This window comes from Myotis myotis, unplaced genomic scaffold, assembly GCF_014108235.1.
Source record: "Myotis myotis isolate mMyoMyo1 unplaced genomic scaffold, mMyoMyo1.p scaffold_m19_p_32, whole genome shotgun sequence".
Taxonomy (NCBI): Eukaryota; Metazoa; Chordata; class Mammalia; order Chiroptera; family Vespertilionidae; genus Myotis; species Myotis myotis.
In genome coordinates this window covers 2435406-2451909 of record NW_023416338.1, presented here as the reverse complement: position 1 = coordinate 2451909, position 16504 = coordinate 2435406, and the positions used below count along the sequence as shown (strand labels likewise).

The following is a 16504-nucleotide window of genomic DNA, read 5'->3' as shown; positions in this document are numbered from 1 at the left end:
TGAAGACCCTGATGTGTGACTGAAACCAGACTGCAGGTGGGCGGGACGTGCACACCAGCTACAATGAGACACTTGACGGCATTCTGTGCTGAAGTGGAGAGGTCCCTGCTGTGTAACAGCCTATTCAAGTTCACACGGGGAACGGGGACCCCCTCATGGAGGAATGCAAGGTCCAGAATGGACATCGGGCACGAGCAGCAGTAGAAAGAGGGAAAGACCAGGTCATGGGTGGGAGTGAACAGGCGGTGGGGCTGGGAGGGGCCACCAGGTGCAGTAGGGCATGGTGGTGTCCAGTGACCATCTGCTCACCACCCTGTTAAAGCCAGAGGCTCCTCCAGTCATGAGCTTAATAAAACCGCATTTGCTGGCAACTTCCGGAAGGTGCAAGGTATGCAGGCCTCCACCCTCACTGGTCATGGAGCTTCCTGTGTGGGGGAGTCCTGAGGTAGGCAGGGAGGATGCTGGGAGGGGAGCCCCTGCAGCTGTGGTGAGTGCCCCAGCTCTGGGAAGGAGGCTTGGGCTTACCGGCCCGGTGTGAGGGCGCCGAGTGTCACTGCACCTCCCCATTTCTCCAAAGCTCCTGAGCGGACATGATGGTCCAGAGCTCCTGGTCCACAGATCTTGGCTGTTTGACTCAAGGTCAAAAAGGCAGCGACACCTTTTTGAAATATGATTCCTTTCGATGTCCTTATTTGGTTACGTACTGCTTGACTCCAGAAAAGGTCTGACACAGCTACGTGTCGGGACCAATCGCTGTGGTTCGTCTGAGAACAAGCAATTCTTGGAATGTGGAACCTTTGGCGATAAAACCAGGAATGTCCCAGGTAAACTGGGACAAGCTGTTCACTATTGTGGGTTGAATTGTGTCCCCAAAAGAGACATGTCTGAGCCCTAGCCCCTGGCACCTGTTCCTGTGACCTCATTTGGAAACAGAGTAATCACGGTGAGGTCACACTGGAGTAAGGTGGGCCCTAAACCCAATGCCTGGTGTCCTTGTAAGAGCAGAAAACCAACACGGGAAATGTCTCGTCTAGTGGAATGTGTGACTCAGAGCGTGGCCAGGCGGATGTTCTCCTGGTGACTAAGGCTCGGGACCCGGAGCCCTGAGCTTTATACACAGAGTGCAGAGGTCACACGGCTCAGGTGACCATGCCGGCCGCAGGCTCAATTGAGATGGCTGTGTCGACAGCAGGTGGGAGGAATCAGGACCCAGGGTCCTGCCCTGGGACACACCCTGGACTCCTGAGGGGTTGTCTGCAACTTGGGCCCTCCCTCGGCTGCCATGGAGGGCATGTGGCCTGTGCTTGTGCATGTGGCCCTTGGGGTGGGACCTGCACGATGCTGACTATGGCTTCCCCTGGCCCATAGTGTGCACAGGGCCGTCGCCCTCACCTGGACCTCCACGGGGTCCTCCGACTGGGCTTCCTCGGTGTCCAGGAGCTCAATGGTCATAATCACCTGCCCTTTGCGCTGAAGGAACATCACCTGGGGAAGGTGGGGGACAATGCTGAAGCCACAGAACAGTCCAAGCTGACACAGGATGAGGTCAAAAGCTCATCAATTAACCACCTTTGCCAGCCTCTGGGCCTAGACCAGGGGTGGGTAAACTTTTTGACTCGAGGGCCACAATGGGTTCCTAAACTGGACCGGAGGGCTGAAACAAAAGCATGGATGGAGTGTTTGTGTGAACTAATATAAATTCAAAGTAAACATCATTACATAAAAGGGTACGGTCTTTTTTTTTTTTTAGTTTTATTCATTTCAAACGGGCCGAATCCGGCCCGCGGGCCATAGTCTGCCCACAGCTGGCCTAGACCCTTCCTCCTGGGATCATGTGCTGGGTACCCACCTCACGGGCCCTGTGGTGCCCCGAGGCCAGGACGGACATCCAGAGGCCCAGTCAAGGAAGCACATGTAATCGGACCGGCTGAAAAAGCCACGTTCAGTCCAATCCCGCCCCCAGGCCAGAACACAATGGCGGCCCCTCCTGTTTGGGGCATTCCCCTTGCTCCCCTAGCCTCATGTGGGACTGAGCATGGCTGGTCTCTCACCTTGAAGCAGTTCTCATCAGCCATGCACCGCTCAGCCTTCCACTGGTAGCTAGTCTCCCTAGCGGCGCGGACGCAGCGGGAGGACAGGTTCCCACCAGCGGCGCCCCGCTTCTTCTCGTTCAGGTAGAGCTCCACCACCTTCAGGCAGATGTCGTCACTCACGAGGTGGTGCAGCTGGTGGGGAGGAAAGCTGGTGGGTGCCTGGAGCGTGTGCCCCTCAGAAGGGGCGAGCAGTTTCTGAGCATGCCGCCTGCTGGAGTCCCCACCTCACCCAAAGACAACATGGTGAAGTCCATGAAATGGGGATGAAGGCCAGGATCAGATGGGCCATGCAGAGCGAGTACCTCGGCACAGGGTGCAGAGCAGACCAGAGCAGAAAAACTAGCCCAGATCAGACTAGAACAGACAAGAGCAGACCAGTCCAGAGCCAAGCAGACCAGTTCAAACTAGACCAGACCAGCAAACCCTGCTTGGGTTTGAGAAACAGATGAATAAATGCAAAAGAAAATGTTCCAAAATGGGGATCGTAATTATCTGAAAGTGGTGGGATGGAGGAAGGTTATTTTCCCTAAATTTTCAGCAATAAACACAATGAATGCCTTTAATTCCTACAAACAACTAAAACCGTAAGGTTTAAGAAGAAATGAATACGGAGATGGCGGAGGCACAGGGTCGGATGGAGCTGGTGAGTCAGCCCTGCCACCACTGGCTGCAGCAGGGCCTAGGGTTCGGCCCCAAGTACCAGGGATCTCACATGGTGCCTGGCACACAGCAAGTTCCCCAAGTAGTGGCTGCTGTTACTGAAAACAAGAAATGCTAGTAATAATGGAAAAAGGGCAAAGGGTGTGGATATGTTCCCTCTAAGGTAAGTTACAGGTGTGAGCATGGGAGAGCCCTGTGAGCATATCTGGCTCAGGGCACGTCCAGTGGGGTTTGATGAAGCCACAGCTCAGGGGGTGAAGTGCTTGCCCAGGGTGTCCCCGAGCCACTGTCTCCTGGAGCTGTGTGCAAGGGCCCATGCGTGCTTCCCCATCCAAATGGCCACAGAGGGAGGAAAAGGTGGCACCTTAGGAGCCACCAGGGAAATGCAATGTAAAACACGAGATCCCGCTGCCCCTCAGCCCAGGAGTGGCGAGAGACCGCCAATCCCAGCTCTGGTGGTCAAGAAAACCTGTCCTTCTATCCGGACAGAGTACCCACTGGAAAACCAAAAGCTTCCACGGCAGCCGGCGGGCTTGCCTCCACCCCACCCAGGGGAGTGGAGGAAACTCGCAGATGTCCACCAGGAGACAAGCAGTGTGGCTCCAAGGGCCCAGAGGGGAGTTTTTTCCCTGGAGCAGGCCAGGATGAAGGAGCCACAACTGCAAGAAGGAATGCTGCAGAATCACACTGCCTGATGCCCGATGGGTGGTCTACTTCCATTTAAACACGGCTCAGGACAGGAACTCTACCTCAGCTTCAGCAATCAGGGCAGAGGGTGCCCATGGTGAGGAGTAGCTGGGAGGGCTATGGGTGAGGGCATCCACATGTGAAGACCCACTGGGCCACCCACCTAGGATGTGGGCACTTTCCTGTGTGTTCTACTTCAATGAGAAGTTTTTCTAACCTAGAAGAAAATGACGTTTCTAGAATGTTCCCAATGACTGTATCTGGGTGGGAGAGGAATAACATTATTTTACTGGCTTCTCTTCCACTTTAAGTGAACAGCCTTAGTTGGTAATCAGGAAACAAAAGTCAAGCTGAAGAACACCACCAGGAGGACACATGTCCCAGGGCCACACCGACCTGTCTGGGCTTTGTTGTTTGTATTTTATGACTCATTTCCTCTCCTTGACATTTGGCTATTGCCAGTGTTTTGCTACTATAAATGATACTGAGTGCTGAGGAACGTCACTGATATCCACCCCACACCCCTAGAAGGGGACCAAAATTCTTTACACACTGCCAAGTCACCCTCACAAAAGGTTTGTTAGCAGGGACTCAAATTCTTGCTCACAGCAGCATTATCCACAATTGCCAAAAGGTGGCAGCAACGCAGGTGCCCATCCATGGATGAATGAATGAACACAATGTGGTCCATTCTACAATGGAATATTACTCAGCCGTAAAGAGGAATGAAGCACTGACATGAGACAATGTGGATGAATCTTGAAAACATCATGCCAAGTAAGAGAGTCAGACCACATACTGTATGGTTCCATGTATATGAAACGTCCAGAACGGGTAAACACACAGACAGAAAGCAGGTTGGTGGTAGTCAGGAGGAGCTGGCGAAGGGGAATGGAGAATGACTGCTAATGGGGACAGGGTCTCTTTTTGGGGTGAGAGAAATGTCCTGGAACTAGATAGAGGTGAAGATTATATACACTATGAATGTACTAAATGCTATTGAATTATTCACTTTAAAATGGTTAACGTGCCCTGATGGTGTGGCTCAGCGATTGAGCGTCGACCATGAACTGAGAGGTCACTGGCTCAATTTCCAATCAGAGCACATGCCCAGGTTTTGGGCTTGACCACCAGTGGGGGAAGTGCAGGAAGCAATCGATCAATGATTCTCATTGATGTTTCTATCTCTCTATCCCCGTCCCTTCCTCTCTAAAATCAATAAAAAAATCCTATATAATAAAAGCCTAATATGCTAAGTGTCTGGTCATCCATTCAACCAATCGAAGCATAATATGCTAATGATATGCTAAGACCACTCAACCGCTCGCTATGATGTGCAGGGAGCAGACAGTTGACTGGTAGATCAGTCTCTATGACCGGTAGGTTAGCTTGCTGCTGAGCTCGATGGGAAGGACACACCCTGGAGCCCTCCCACTGTCCCTTCCTAGCAGGCCAACCTTCCACCTCCCTCCCCGGCCCCTATCGTGCACCGGTGGGGTCCCTTGGCCTGGCCTGCACCCTCTTGCAATCTGGAACCCCTTGGGGGATGTCAGAGAGCTGGTTTCTCCCGATCCTGCAGGCCAGGCTGAAGGACCCCACTGGTGCATGAATTTGTGCACTGGGCCTCTAGTAAGTAAAATAAAATAAAATTGTTATTAACATTATGTTATGTGAATTCTACCTTGGTTAAAAAAAAGGAAAGATGCTGGTATGGGACCAACCACACAGCATGAGAGTGATAGAAGGACAGGTTTTCAAAGCTGGGGACTGGCAAGGAATCTTGAGGAGGTGCTGTCGCCCCATGTGTCAGGCCTCCTGTCACCCTGCTCGCTACCCATCCTGCACCCGCTCACCTGGCGCGCGATGCTCTGCACCAGCTTGTCCATGGTGAAGCCGACGTAGGCGTGGATGGTGAACATCTCGCGCAGCGTGTCCTCGTACTGCGTGGGGTCGATGCTGCCGTCCAGCAGGCTGCGCACCATGTCCAGGAAGGCCGGGTAGTACTCCTCCAGCTCCACCTCACCTAAGGGTGGGCGGGGACAGGTCACACAGGGCTGTAACCACAAGACCCCACAGGGCGAATCCAGAATCCCCATAGAATCAAGCAGCCCACGGTCCACCTCCCACCATGGGCTTCTTCATAGTGGCCCGACTCCAAGATGGGAGCTTGACTGGCAATAGTTGCAGGAGGCCCAGCTAGGGAGGTAGGCAAGAAGCGCTGTGTGGCCTAGCAATGCCCGTTTCCTGCTCCTACCATGGTACCACAGCCAGAAGCGGTGCTACTGCTTGGGGAGGCTAGGAAGGGTTTTCGAGACTCTACTATTTTTGTGACTTCTCATTTGAGATAGTGTATTTCAAAATGAAAAGCCAGGAAAAAACACAAGGGGACATGTCCGATCATAAGCTGTGAACTGAAACCCTTGGTGCCACTGCCCATCTCCCAGCGCCTGCATGTCATCCGTGGGCTCTGACAAGGGTCGGGGACTTACTGGGCTGCTTCAGCCGCAGCTCCATGGCGGGGTCACTGCCCTTCTCCCGACGGCCCTCGCAGAGCAGCTTCTCCCTCTCCTTCTCCGTCCGATACTCCAGGAGCTGCTTCTGAGCCTGGCGGTAGATCTTCAGGAGCCGGGAGCACAGGGTCTGGTGGAGACGCAGGAAGAAGTACCAGTTGTTGTTGGCGAAGAAGAGGCTGTAGACGTCATCCATGGGCTTGTGTGGTGGTGGTGGTAAAGGCGGTGGCGGTGGCGGTGGCGGTGGTGGCTGTTGCTCAGGGGTGGTGCCCTCGCCGGTGGGCCCCTTCTCCACCGGGGGGCTGCTCTGTGGCCCAGGCGCCGGCTTCTTCCGGTCACCAGGTTCCACACTCTGCCCCTGGGGGCTCCCCCGGCCCTCGTCAGCAGAGTCCTCAGATGCCCCTAGGTCCAGGTGCTGGGAGAAGAAGAGGCTGGGCACAAACTGGTGCACCAGCTGGTGGATGGTGCCCTGGTCCTCCTTCTGGATGGCTGGCTGCCGCTTCACGTAGTAGCTGATGAGTGCGGCTGCATCCTCCAGGATCTGCTTGTCCTCATACACGAAGATAAGGTGTGGTTCGCTGGAGGGGGCGCTGCGGCCCTCTGAGTGCTGCTCCTGGTGCTGGGAACAGGGTGAACGTCAGGCAGGAAGCAACCCACTGGGAGAACCCAAGATTTGCACCCTCAGCTTTAACAGTGTCACACTGCTCAGCGCCAGGACCAGGGCCAACCTCCCTCCCTCCACCATTGCCTGCAGCAGTGCCTAGGGGCCAGGGGATCTGAGGGGAGCAGTGCGCTGGTCACCAAATTCCAGCTGACCCGAGGTGCCCAATCCAAGCTCTCCATGGGCGTGAGGAAGGCTGAAGGTGGACCCTGGGTCTCTCTGCCCACCATCATTCATTCATGGATGCTCGGCTAGACCAGGACGACCTGGGACTACTTACATGTCAGCCTCTTCTCCCTCAGCCTTTCACACCTGGCCCATACCCTGCCTCTGCCCCCCTCCCACCCACCACCAGTCCCTCCACAGTTCTCCTATCACCCTGCTGCGCAGGCCTCCTACCTGCTCACTCCAACCACTCTGCTCACCGAGTTGAGAGCAATATGGCGACAGGAGCACAGCCAACTCTACCACCCCCACCAGGCCCTCCCACACTGGTCAGCAGAGGACTCCAGCCCCTGGCCTGCAGGCCTGCAGAGCACACATGCTCCTCCTCTGAGGCTTCCGGCGTGCAGGACCTTTGCATGAGCCTGTTGACTCTTTCTCCCTGGAGAACCACGTCCCTGGGTTCACCCCTCTCCTGTCTTTAGCTAATCATCTTTCTTCCAGAAAACCTAGACAATGACTACATCCTCCAGACTGCCTGAGCACGTGGGGGACGGGGGACGTCCAGGCTCTTGGAAAACCGAGTGTGGATGCCATCCCTGTAGGTGGGACCTCCTGAGGGCAGGGCAGGGGGAGGGAGGAGGCAAAGGCTGTTCCTCAAACAGAACTAGTGACTGGCAGGAAATGGAGATGGGGCCTCCCACTCTGTGCCCTGGTCCTCATCAGCTAAATACCCCTTTCCCCTCTGCCCCCAAGGGAAGAGCCAGGAACTCAGTGGTCAGTGGTGGGTCTATTGGGCTACATCATCACCCCCAAGTTGACAATGTACCGCAGACCCCATTGGTGGGGAGAGGTCGCAGGCTTCGAGGTCCTTCCTCAAGTGAGGAGGTCAGACAAGCTGAAGAGTAGGGCCTGGGGCTAGGGGCTGGGCCCTGCAGGGGGGAGGGTGCCCCAGGGGGAGGGAGGTTGAAGGGCAGGGTCTTAGGGCCGCAGCCCTGGGTGGTCTCCAGTTATGTGGAGACACCCCCAGTGGCCTGGCTTTTCTGTCCTTAATTTCCATACTAGGAGAGGAGGTACGACGCTTGCTGCTTATGTGAAGAATAAAAGGGAATAAGTGAGCCTGCCCAGGCAAGTGCTCAGCCATCGATGCTGCTCTGTCCCTGTCTCCTGGGCACAGCCTGAGAGCAGTACCCGCAACCTCCCTGACTGCCCCCCCAGGGCCTCCACCTCCGTGCCAGGCCACTTCTTACATGTATTTTTCAAAGTTCCACATTCTCAGAGCCTGAGAACCCAGCCCGGCCTCAGTTATGTGATTCCGGGCCCATGAGCCTAGACGGTCCAAGACTGGCAAGAGGACACAGTGCAGTTGCTGGAGGTGAAGCCTGAGGGCTCAGAGCTCTGGTCTCCTGTGACGTCCTGTGCCTCAGCTTCCTCACTGAGGAAACTAAAACTTGGATAACAGTACTGCATAGGAAGTGTATGAGCAAGGGTTCTATGGGATGTTCCTTCTGGGGGTTCAAATGCTATCTGGTACCCACTGGCTGTGGAGAAAGGAAAGCTGCTAGCATCAGGCATCTGAAGGAAGGTCCATCAAGGCCCACAGGGGGAGGGAGGAGGGAAGAGCCCCAGTCCTCCCTGACCAGCCCCGGTCTGTGCTACAGGAACCTCCATCCTCACCCCTACACGGCCGTGAGGGCAATGCCACCAAGCCCGCCTACCCGCTGGGAAACAGGCAGAGACCCGGCGCAGAGGAGGGCCTCACCTCATCATAGACACTCTCAATCTCGTTGAGCAAGCTCTTGGAGCGAAGGGCCTTGGTGTCGTTCTGCTTGAAGTTCACGGCCTGGTGGTCCAGGGACTTGAGGTATGCCTTCTCGTACTGCTCCCGCCAAATCTTGTTGAAGCCCTGCTGGGCCTCCCGCCACTCCTCCTCCTTGGCCTTCAGCCTGTGGGGGCCAGAGGGGCTCAGCACAAGGACAGCATGGGAACAGCCTGTGACACCCACCTGAGCCATTCCTGCACTAGGGGACAAACCATGTGACTCCATTTGTGCCACAGTGGGACGGCCAGCGGCAGGCCTATCTGTATTGAGTAAAGGAGGGGAGGAGGGAGCCATGGTCCTGGAGGACCAATGTGGACAGTTTTATGGTTTCTCAAACGTCGCTGCCACGGAACCAACCTCCTTCCTGTCCTGGCTTCTGACCATATTCCATGTAGCTGTTGGCTCAACTGTGAACCCCATGAGGGGACTGTGTGGGTCTTGCTCAGCTCTGCAACCCCAGGGCCAAGCATAGCACCCAACTGAGGGCAGCACTTCGTATCTGTTCACTATCATGGAAAAGTTCCTAAGACACAATACTAAGTACAAGGCAAGCTGTGATACAGGTCCCACTCTTCATGTTTCGACCTAATTATGTGTGTGGTGGCCAAAGGACTAGGACAAGTGTTAACCATGCTTTCCTCTCGGGAGGGGAACAGGAAGACTGAGACACCCAGTATGGCACCCTGAGGCCCCAGGGAACCCCCCACCCCCCTCCCACCTTGTGATGACATCTGTGACCAACGACACTAATGAGAGAGTGCCCAGGGGCCAGAGCTGAGGAAACCTTTTGAGAACGACCGGGACAGCAGTGACAGGGTTTTTCTTGAGGCTCTCGATGATCTCAGGAGCCTTGTCCCCATAGATGCGATGGATGGCGCGACGCTGGATCACCTCCGACGTGCCCCCCAGACAGTCGTCCAGCCGGAACTTATCCTGGTCTTCCGGTGCCATCCGAGACAGTTTTTTCTGCACGCTTTCCAACACTCGAATGGTGGCCAGGTTGGTCTCCAGGACAACGTCTAACTATGGAGAGGAAGGCGGGAAGGGGTCAGTGGGGCCCTAGGGAAGAGCCTGGGCTGGCAGAAGGGATGCTAGGACAGAGCTAACGAACTCCACGTCTGAGGGGTGTGACGGGCATTAGAAGGTGGGGCCCTGAGCAAGTGAGGCTGATTACTGAGCTGGCATCCAGTCAGGGGAGGCACAAATGCAGGACCTGGTGCTGAGGGACTGAGAGCCATTGGCCATTCACTGCTGGCTGACCCCCTGCACAGGCAGAGAGCAAGCTTTGCTTGGCAGAAAAGGGGAACGGACCTGTGGTGTACTTAGCCCCTGGATGACTCTCAGGGCATGTGCAGGGGGAGCCAATCCCCAAAGGGAACATACCATGTGACTCCATTTGTGCCACAGTGAGAGATGAACAAGGTCAGTGTTGCCAGGGGTCAGGGCTGGGTGGGCCTGGGAGGGAGGTGTTCAGATATAAGAGGCAGAAGGAGGGGTCCTAGTGGTACGGAGCCGCTCAGTGTCTTGGCTGTGGTGGTGAACACAGGAACCACCAAAGGTGGAAACATGCAGAGCTGAATACACGTGTATGCACAATTCAAAACGTGCACACGCTACATATGCACACACAAATACAGTCCAATGGGGCAAATGTGCCAATGTCACTGACCTCACTGTGATTTTGTGACAGGGACTTATGAGCTGTTACCACTGGGGAAGGGAAGCTGATTGCTGTGTCTATTCTTATGCTGCATGTCAGCAAAATTTTCAAAAAATTAACTTAAGCTAACTAAATTTTTAAAATATGTTCTTATTGATTTTGAGAGAGAGAAGAAGGGAGGGATAGAGAGACAGAAACATCGATGAGAGAATAACATCATCAATCAGCTGCCTCTTGTACACCCCCCACTAGGGATTGAGCCCAAAACCCGGTATGTGCCCCAACCAGGAATTGAACCCACAACCTCTCAGTTTCTGGGTCGACACTCAACCACTGAGCCACACTGGCCAGGCAAGCTAACTTAATTTTAATTAAAGAAATTAAATTCAAATACATTGCCTAGCCAGCCTGAAGGAAAGCAAGGCAAAAAAGAGATCTGTGAGGACCTACCCTGTTGGAAAGTGCTGGCATCCCTGATACTCAAGAGGAGACGGGGGTGTGGTGCAGTGGGGAGGTTAAGAAGGGTCAGTGCAGACTGGTGCAGCCACTATGGAAGGCAGCATGCAGTTTCCTCAAAAAGTTAAAAATGGAACTCCCATTTGACCCAGTGATCCCACTTCTAGGAATATATCCCAAGAAACCAGAAACACCAATTAGAAAGGATATATGCACCCCTATGTTCATAGCAGCACAATTCACCATAGCTAAGATCTGGAAACAGCCTAAGTGCCCATCAACAGATGAATGGATTAGAAAACTGTGGTACATCTACACAATGCAATACTATGCTGCTGTAAAAAAGAAGGAATTCTTACCATTTGCAACAGCATGGATGGAACTGGAGAGCATTATGCTAAGTGAAATAAGCCAGTCAATCAAAGAAAAATACCACATGATCTCACGTATTTATGGATAATAAAGACCATTATAAACTGATGAACAAAAATAGATACAGAGGCAGAGCAGCATCAAAAAGATTGTCAAACTACAGCGGGAAGGCCGGGGAGGGTGGGGAAGGGCATAAGAGATCAACTGAAAGACTCGTATGCATGCATATAAGCATAACCAAATGGACACAAGACACTGGGGGGTAGGGGAGGCTGGGGGAAGGTCAAGGAGAAAAAAAGAAAGGAGACATATGTAATACTCTTTGTAATACTTTAAGCAATAAAACAAAATTTAAAAAAAAAAAAAAAAGGGTCAGGATATATCCCAGGATGGAGCGGGAGATGAGCAGGGGAGAGTGAGGACAGTGCCATGGAGGATGAGGACAAGGCACACCCCATGTCACCACCATCCTGGCCAGGACTCAGGGCCACCCAGAGGACCCTGCAGCACCAGCATACACACCTCAAAGCGCTCGTCCTCACAGCGGTGCAGCTGCTCCTCGTAGGGTGTCTTCTTAGAGCTGACAAAGGTGGAGTCCTCTGACCAAGACGGGAATGAGACCCAGGTGTCATTCAGCACCTGCATCAAGAAGAGATGCTGTTATCCCAGGTAACAAGCCCTGGCTGCCAGAACTGTTTATGGTACTGTTCATTGTAGAAAATATAAGAAGTAATATCGCCTTGATTTTACAGGAAATTCCCTTATCATACAAACAGTAAATGTGATCAAGTGAACAAATCATAGTATTTTAGGGGTTGGCAAACTTTCTCTGTAAAAAGCCAGATAATGCACACTCCCACCAGACTGGCTTCTCAAGTCATCCTATATAATAAAATGCTAACATGCAAATCGACCAAACAGCAGAACGACCGGTCGCTATGATGCGCACTGAACACCAGGGGCAGACACTCAATGCAAGAGCTGCCCCCTGGTGGTCAGTGTGCTCCCACAGGGGTAGTGCTGCTCAGCCAGAAGCCAGGCTCACAGCTGGCAAGTGCATTGGTGGTGGCAGGAGCCTCTCCCGCCTCCACAGCAGTCGGACATCCCCCAAGGGCTCCTGGACTGCGAGAGGGCGCAGACCGGGCTGAAGGACCGCCCCCCCCCCCCGCAGTGCATGAATTTTGTGCACTCGGCCTCTAGTAGAGTTAATAAAAGAGTAAGCAAGTGCCAAGCAGCCACTGATCCTGAACCAGAGTCGGGACAGGAAGATCAGAGAGAGAGGGACATGTCATGCACATACATGCCAATGAGAACTATACCTCCAGTAAGTCCACCTTCTCAGGGCAATGCCCCCAGCACAATGCATTTATGAATCAGAGCTTCTAACCTAACCATGGGCTCGCTCCATGAATCTGCCTACACCACAAGGCAGGCATCACGTGCCTGGGCTCCCATCTCGTTTTGGCCCAGATGCTTACTGGGACTGGAGACTGTCAGTGATTTCCCAGCTTCCTGAGACATGGAAATCTACCTCAATAATTATAAAAATGAGCCCGGCCAGTGTGGTTCAGTGGTTGAGCATTGACCTATGAATTGGGAGGTCACAGTTCAATTCCTGGTCAGGGCACATGCCTGGGTTGTGGGTTCGATGCCCAGAGTGGGGCATGTGGGAGGCAGCCGATCGAGATGATTCTTGCTCACTGATATTTCTATCTCTCTCCCCTCTCCTTTCCTCTCTAAAATCAATAAAAATATATATTAAAGCCCTAGCTGGTTTGACTCAGTGGATAGAGCCTTGGCCTGTGAACTGAAGGGTCCCAGGTTCGATTCTAGTCAAGGGCACGTGCTAGGGTTGCTGGCTCAATTCTCAGTAGGAGGCGTGCAGGAGGCAGCCAATCAGTGATTCTCTCTCATCATTTATGTTTCTATCTCTCTCTCCCTCTCCCCTCCTCTCTGAAATCAATAAAAATATTTATAAATATATTTTAAAAAGCCAGATAATAAATATGTCAAGTTTTGCGGGGACTACTCAATTCTGCCTTAGTCTTAGTAAAGTAGTCACAGGCGATATGCAAATCAATGGGCGTAGCTTTGTGACAATAAAACTTTATTGACAAACACAACCAATGGACCAGTTTTGGCCTGGGATTTGGCCCATAGGTGGTTCCTTGCTGATCCCTGGAACCCAGCAGGCAGTCTTGAATTCTGGATATACAGTAACAGGCTGTCCTTTAACCCTGAAGATATATTCAATTGTCACACTAAACAAAAACATACTGAGGGCAGTGAACCCAGGACAGAGCAGGCTCAGCAAAATGATGGCATTTGCCAACCCTATGCAGGTGCTGTGGGCTCCGTGCCTAACCAAAACTGCCAACAGGGTAAGAAACTCACCTCTGCTCAGGTATTTTGTTTTGCCACATCCCAGCACATCCATTACTCAACATTTAGGGGGCTGACATTCAGTCTTTTATCTGATATATGAGAATGACGGGTGTTTTTTTAGGGGGGGGAGGGGGAGCGGAAGGGGGTACATGCACCACACAAGCCAACCTAAGCCCCAGGGAGCTACCTCCTTGCAGATGGCCGTCCTCCCACTGCACTTGGGCTGCTGATAAGTTTTGGGGAGCGCCCGATAGCTGGATCCAATGCGCTTACAAGATGAATAGTCGATTTCCCGGCTTATTCCATCCCCAGATCTGTCGCTCATGGGCGGGGCGAATGACAGTTCTTTCACCCCCAGGAAAGACTTGAATTGTGCAAAAAGTTCTGGAAATTTCCTTCAGAAATAAAAACAAATGGTAAGTTGACACCCCCAGGGCTTCCAGGGAGTGATCTAGAGATTTCAGAATGGCTCCATATAGACATCCGTGGTTAAAGATGGTCAGAATGCACGCTCAGGGAGGAGAGACAGGAGGCAGAACCTAGCACCAGATGTGCATAAAGTCCCCACTTGGGAGTGAATCTGCCCCCCAAAACTTTGTCACCAGTCAGGCCCACCACCTGCACACTCTAGAAAAGACAACCTAGACTGGCAGAAGCTGGATCGGCAATGTTCCTTGACTGGAAGAGGCCAGGGTTGGCCAACCTGCCCACTCCTGTCTTTGTAAATCAAGTTTTATTGGCACAGTGATGTCCATCCTGACACACTGCTTGTGGCTTCTTTTGCACAATGCCGGAGTTAGGTAGTCTAGCCCCTGGCCCCTGAAGATCAGTCTGCCAAGCTCTGTTCTGGAGTCTTTCTCGCCCATGGGAGAAAGCTCTGTTCCTCCTCCTAGGAGCACCCTCTATGGATATATTCTCGTAAGTCATAATGTAACCACCACACATGTTGATGGGAAGGTTTTCGTGCAATCCACGCCAATGTCACCTGGGTTTATGTTTAAATAAGTGTCAAAGCCTACTGCAAGAGTGCAGTCACTATGACAGCTGGCACAGTGATCCTGCCGTAACAGCCAGGCAGGCTCCTCCCTGGGGTTTTCATTGGGGCTACACAGGTCACTAATACAGCCGTCTATAATGCACACTCACCATATTATGGATTCTATTTGAAGGGTCTTATGCGCAGAGCCCACATGGAGCTTTCCGAAACTGAGGTCAGACTGGCTAAGAAACCCGCCCAATGTGACAGGGCGGGTGAGGGGGAGGCAATGCTGGGACCTGGCCAATCCCCTTTCCTAAAGCTCATTGTGCACGAACTGCGGGTTTGCGTCCACCTCCTAGAACAGCCGTCACCAACCGGTGGTCTGTGAGGTCCAAAAGGTTGGCAACTGCTGTCCTAGAACATCCCCACCTTCCCAGCGGCTGCCCGGGCCTGGGGCCGCCCCACACTGCCGCCCACACACTGAGCAGGATGTGCGGAAGCTGGTGGTTAAGTGTTCCTCTCTGGGTGGCTGGGATGCTGATTGTTGGAATTTTAAAAGCCTACATAGTGAGATTCTCCAGGGCTCTACGCTGGGTGGAAAGAGCTGATCCTGACTCCATTTATGTAACACTTTTGTCGTGTAGGTGTCAGAGATGGAGCACAGAGATGGTTGTCAGGGGCTGTGGCGGGGACTGGAGCAGAAAGCAAGAGGGACACAGGCTTGGGTATCAAAGGTCAGCACAGGATCCTTGTGGTTCTGGAGCCACTGAGTATTGTGACTGTAGTGAGACACACTCCCTTCCCAGGTGACAGAACTGTACACACACACACACACACACACACACACACGAACTAGAAATAGGAAAACCTGCAAAGATGGGTGGGTTGCCCGAGTGTCACCATCCTGGTTGTGGTGCTGACTTCAGGGGTTCCCATGGGGGGAACCAGTCCTAGGATCTGTGTTCTTTCTTACTACTGCTGGTGAATCTATAACAATCCCCACAACAATTTCCATTTAAAGGCAGTATCAAAAAAAGTACCTATCATCTTCAAAACAATAGCCCAAAGAAAGGTGGACAGAGTTTACAGAAGCTAAACTTGTGGAGAGCCTGGCGCAGTGTTGCTCACCCTAAAAACGGGCTGACGAGCTGGAGGAGCTCAGAGCCGGACACGAGCTCCTGGTTGAAGAGTGCGATGCAGCGAAGAAAGTTCTCATAGACCTCCTGGCTCTTCAGGACCCTGCGCACCTGCAGGGAGAGTACGTCAGGAGGCTTTGCGGGCTGGGCCCAAGCCTGGCCCGTGCCTACTTGGCTTAGCCATCACTAGGTACATGAAGTCACCAACATGGGCTTGCTCTAAAGTGACTGGCCGTGGTCTGCATGGCAACGCTCTCCTTGAGCATTCACAGTTCAGATACCATGGGCCATCTCGCTGGTTCAGGCCACTGACCCCATGGGAGCCCCAGCATGAGCTCTGCTTTAGAAAAGTCACACAGTTGGGGTGTGGAAGATGTGTGTTCTCAAATCCGCTCGGCCCCGAGCTCTGACGCCTACAGCACACCACCTGCCATCTGTTCAATGATGGCCCACACTCCCTTCCACTGTGAAAGCTGGTGCCTGCCCCTCCTCCTACCTGCTCCCTTCCTAGAAGCTGTCGCCCTGCAAACCTCAGTCCCACCAGTCACCTTGTCAAAGAAGGAGAACTCCTGCAGGGTCCCGTGCTTCCCCACGGCGGCGATGGACAGGTCCTTGGTGCCACGCAGTTTCATCTTCTTCTGCGGAGAGAAACTCGTGCTGTCAGTGCTCTGTGCATCCATCTTTGTCAGAGTCAGCATGGCCAGCACCGAGTTCTGACAGGAACTGCCACTGGGTGCTGGGTGAGGTCAGCCCAGGACCCCCGTGGATGACCGTCTCAGAACCACTCACCTCCACGACCTAGTGACGGGTGAAGGTCACAGGACTGCCCCACCCATAATCTGGGATCTAAGTCTCGATAGCTTAGGGCTTTTGATAACAGGCAGGAACATCATAAAATTGGAATAGCAAGGTAGCTATGCC

The 16504-nt window shown here is 53.2% G+C and overlaps 1 protein-coding gene across 6 annotated transcripts in view; it reads right to left on the bottom strand.

The window, feature by feature from the left end:
• Positions 1-16504, bottom strand: part of SIN3B (SIN3 transcription regulator family member B) — a 40678-nt gene that overhangs the window by 2880 nt on the left and 21294 nt on the right. For 3 of the 6 annotated variants that reach the window (XM_036302579.1, XM_036302583.1, XM_036302585.1), the window contains 10 exons: positions 16132-16221; positions 15576-15694; positions 13656-13863; positions 11606-11722; positions 9380-9618; positions 8536-8719; positions 5930-6569; positions 5294-5463; positions 2052-2225; positions 1393-1485 (listed from right to left, as the gene is read on the bottom strand). In XM_036302579.1, the coding sequence (XP_036158472.1) occupies positions 1393-1485; positions 2052-2225; positions 5294-5463; positions 5930-6569; positions 8536-8719; positions 9380-9618; positions 11606-11722; positions 13656-13863; positions 15576-15694; positions 16132-16221 (2034 nt within the window). The other 3 variants (XM_036302584.1, XM_036302580.1, XM_036302582.1) reach the window with 3 other exon arrangements.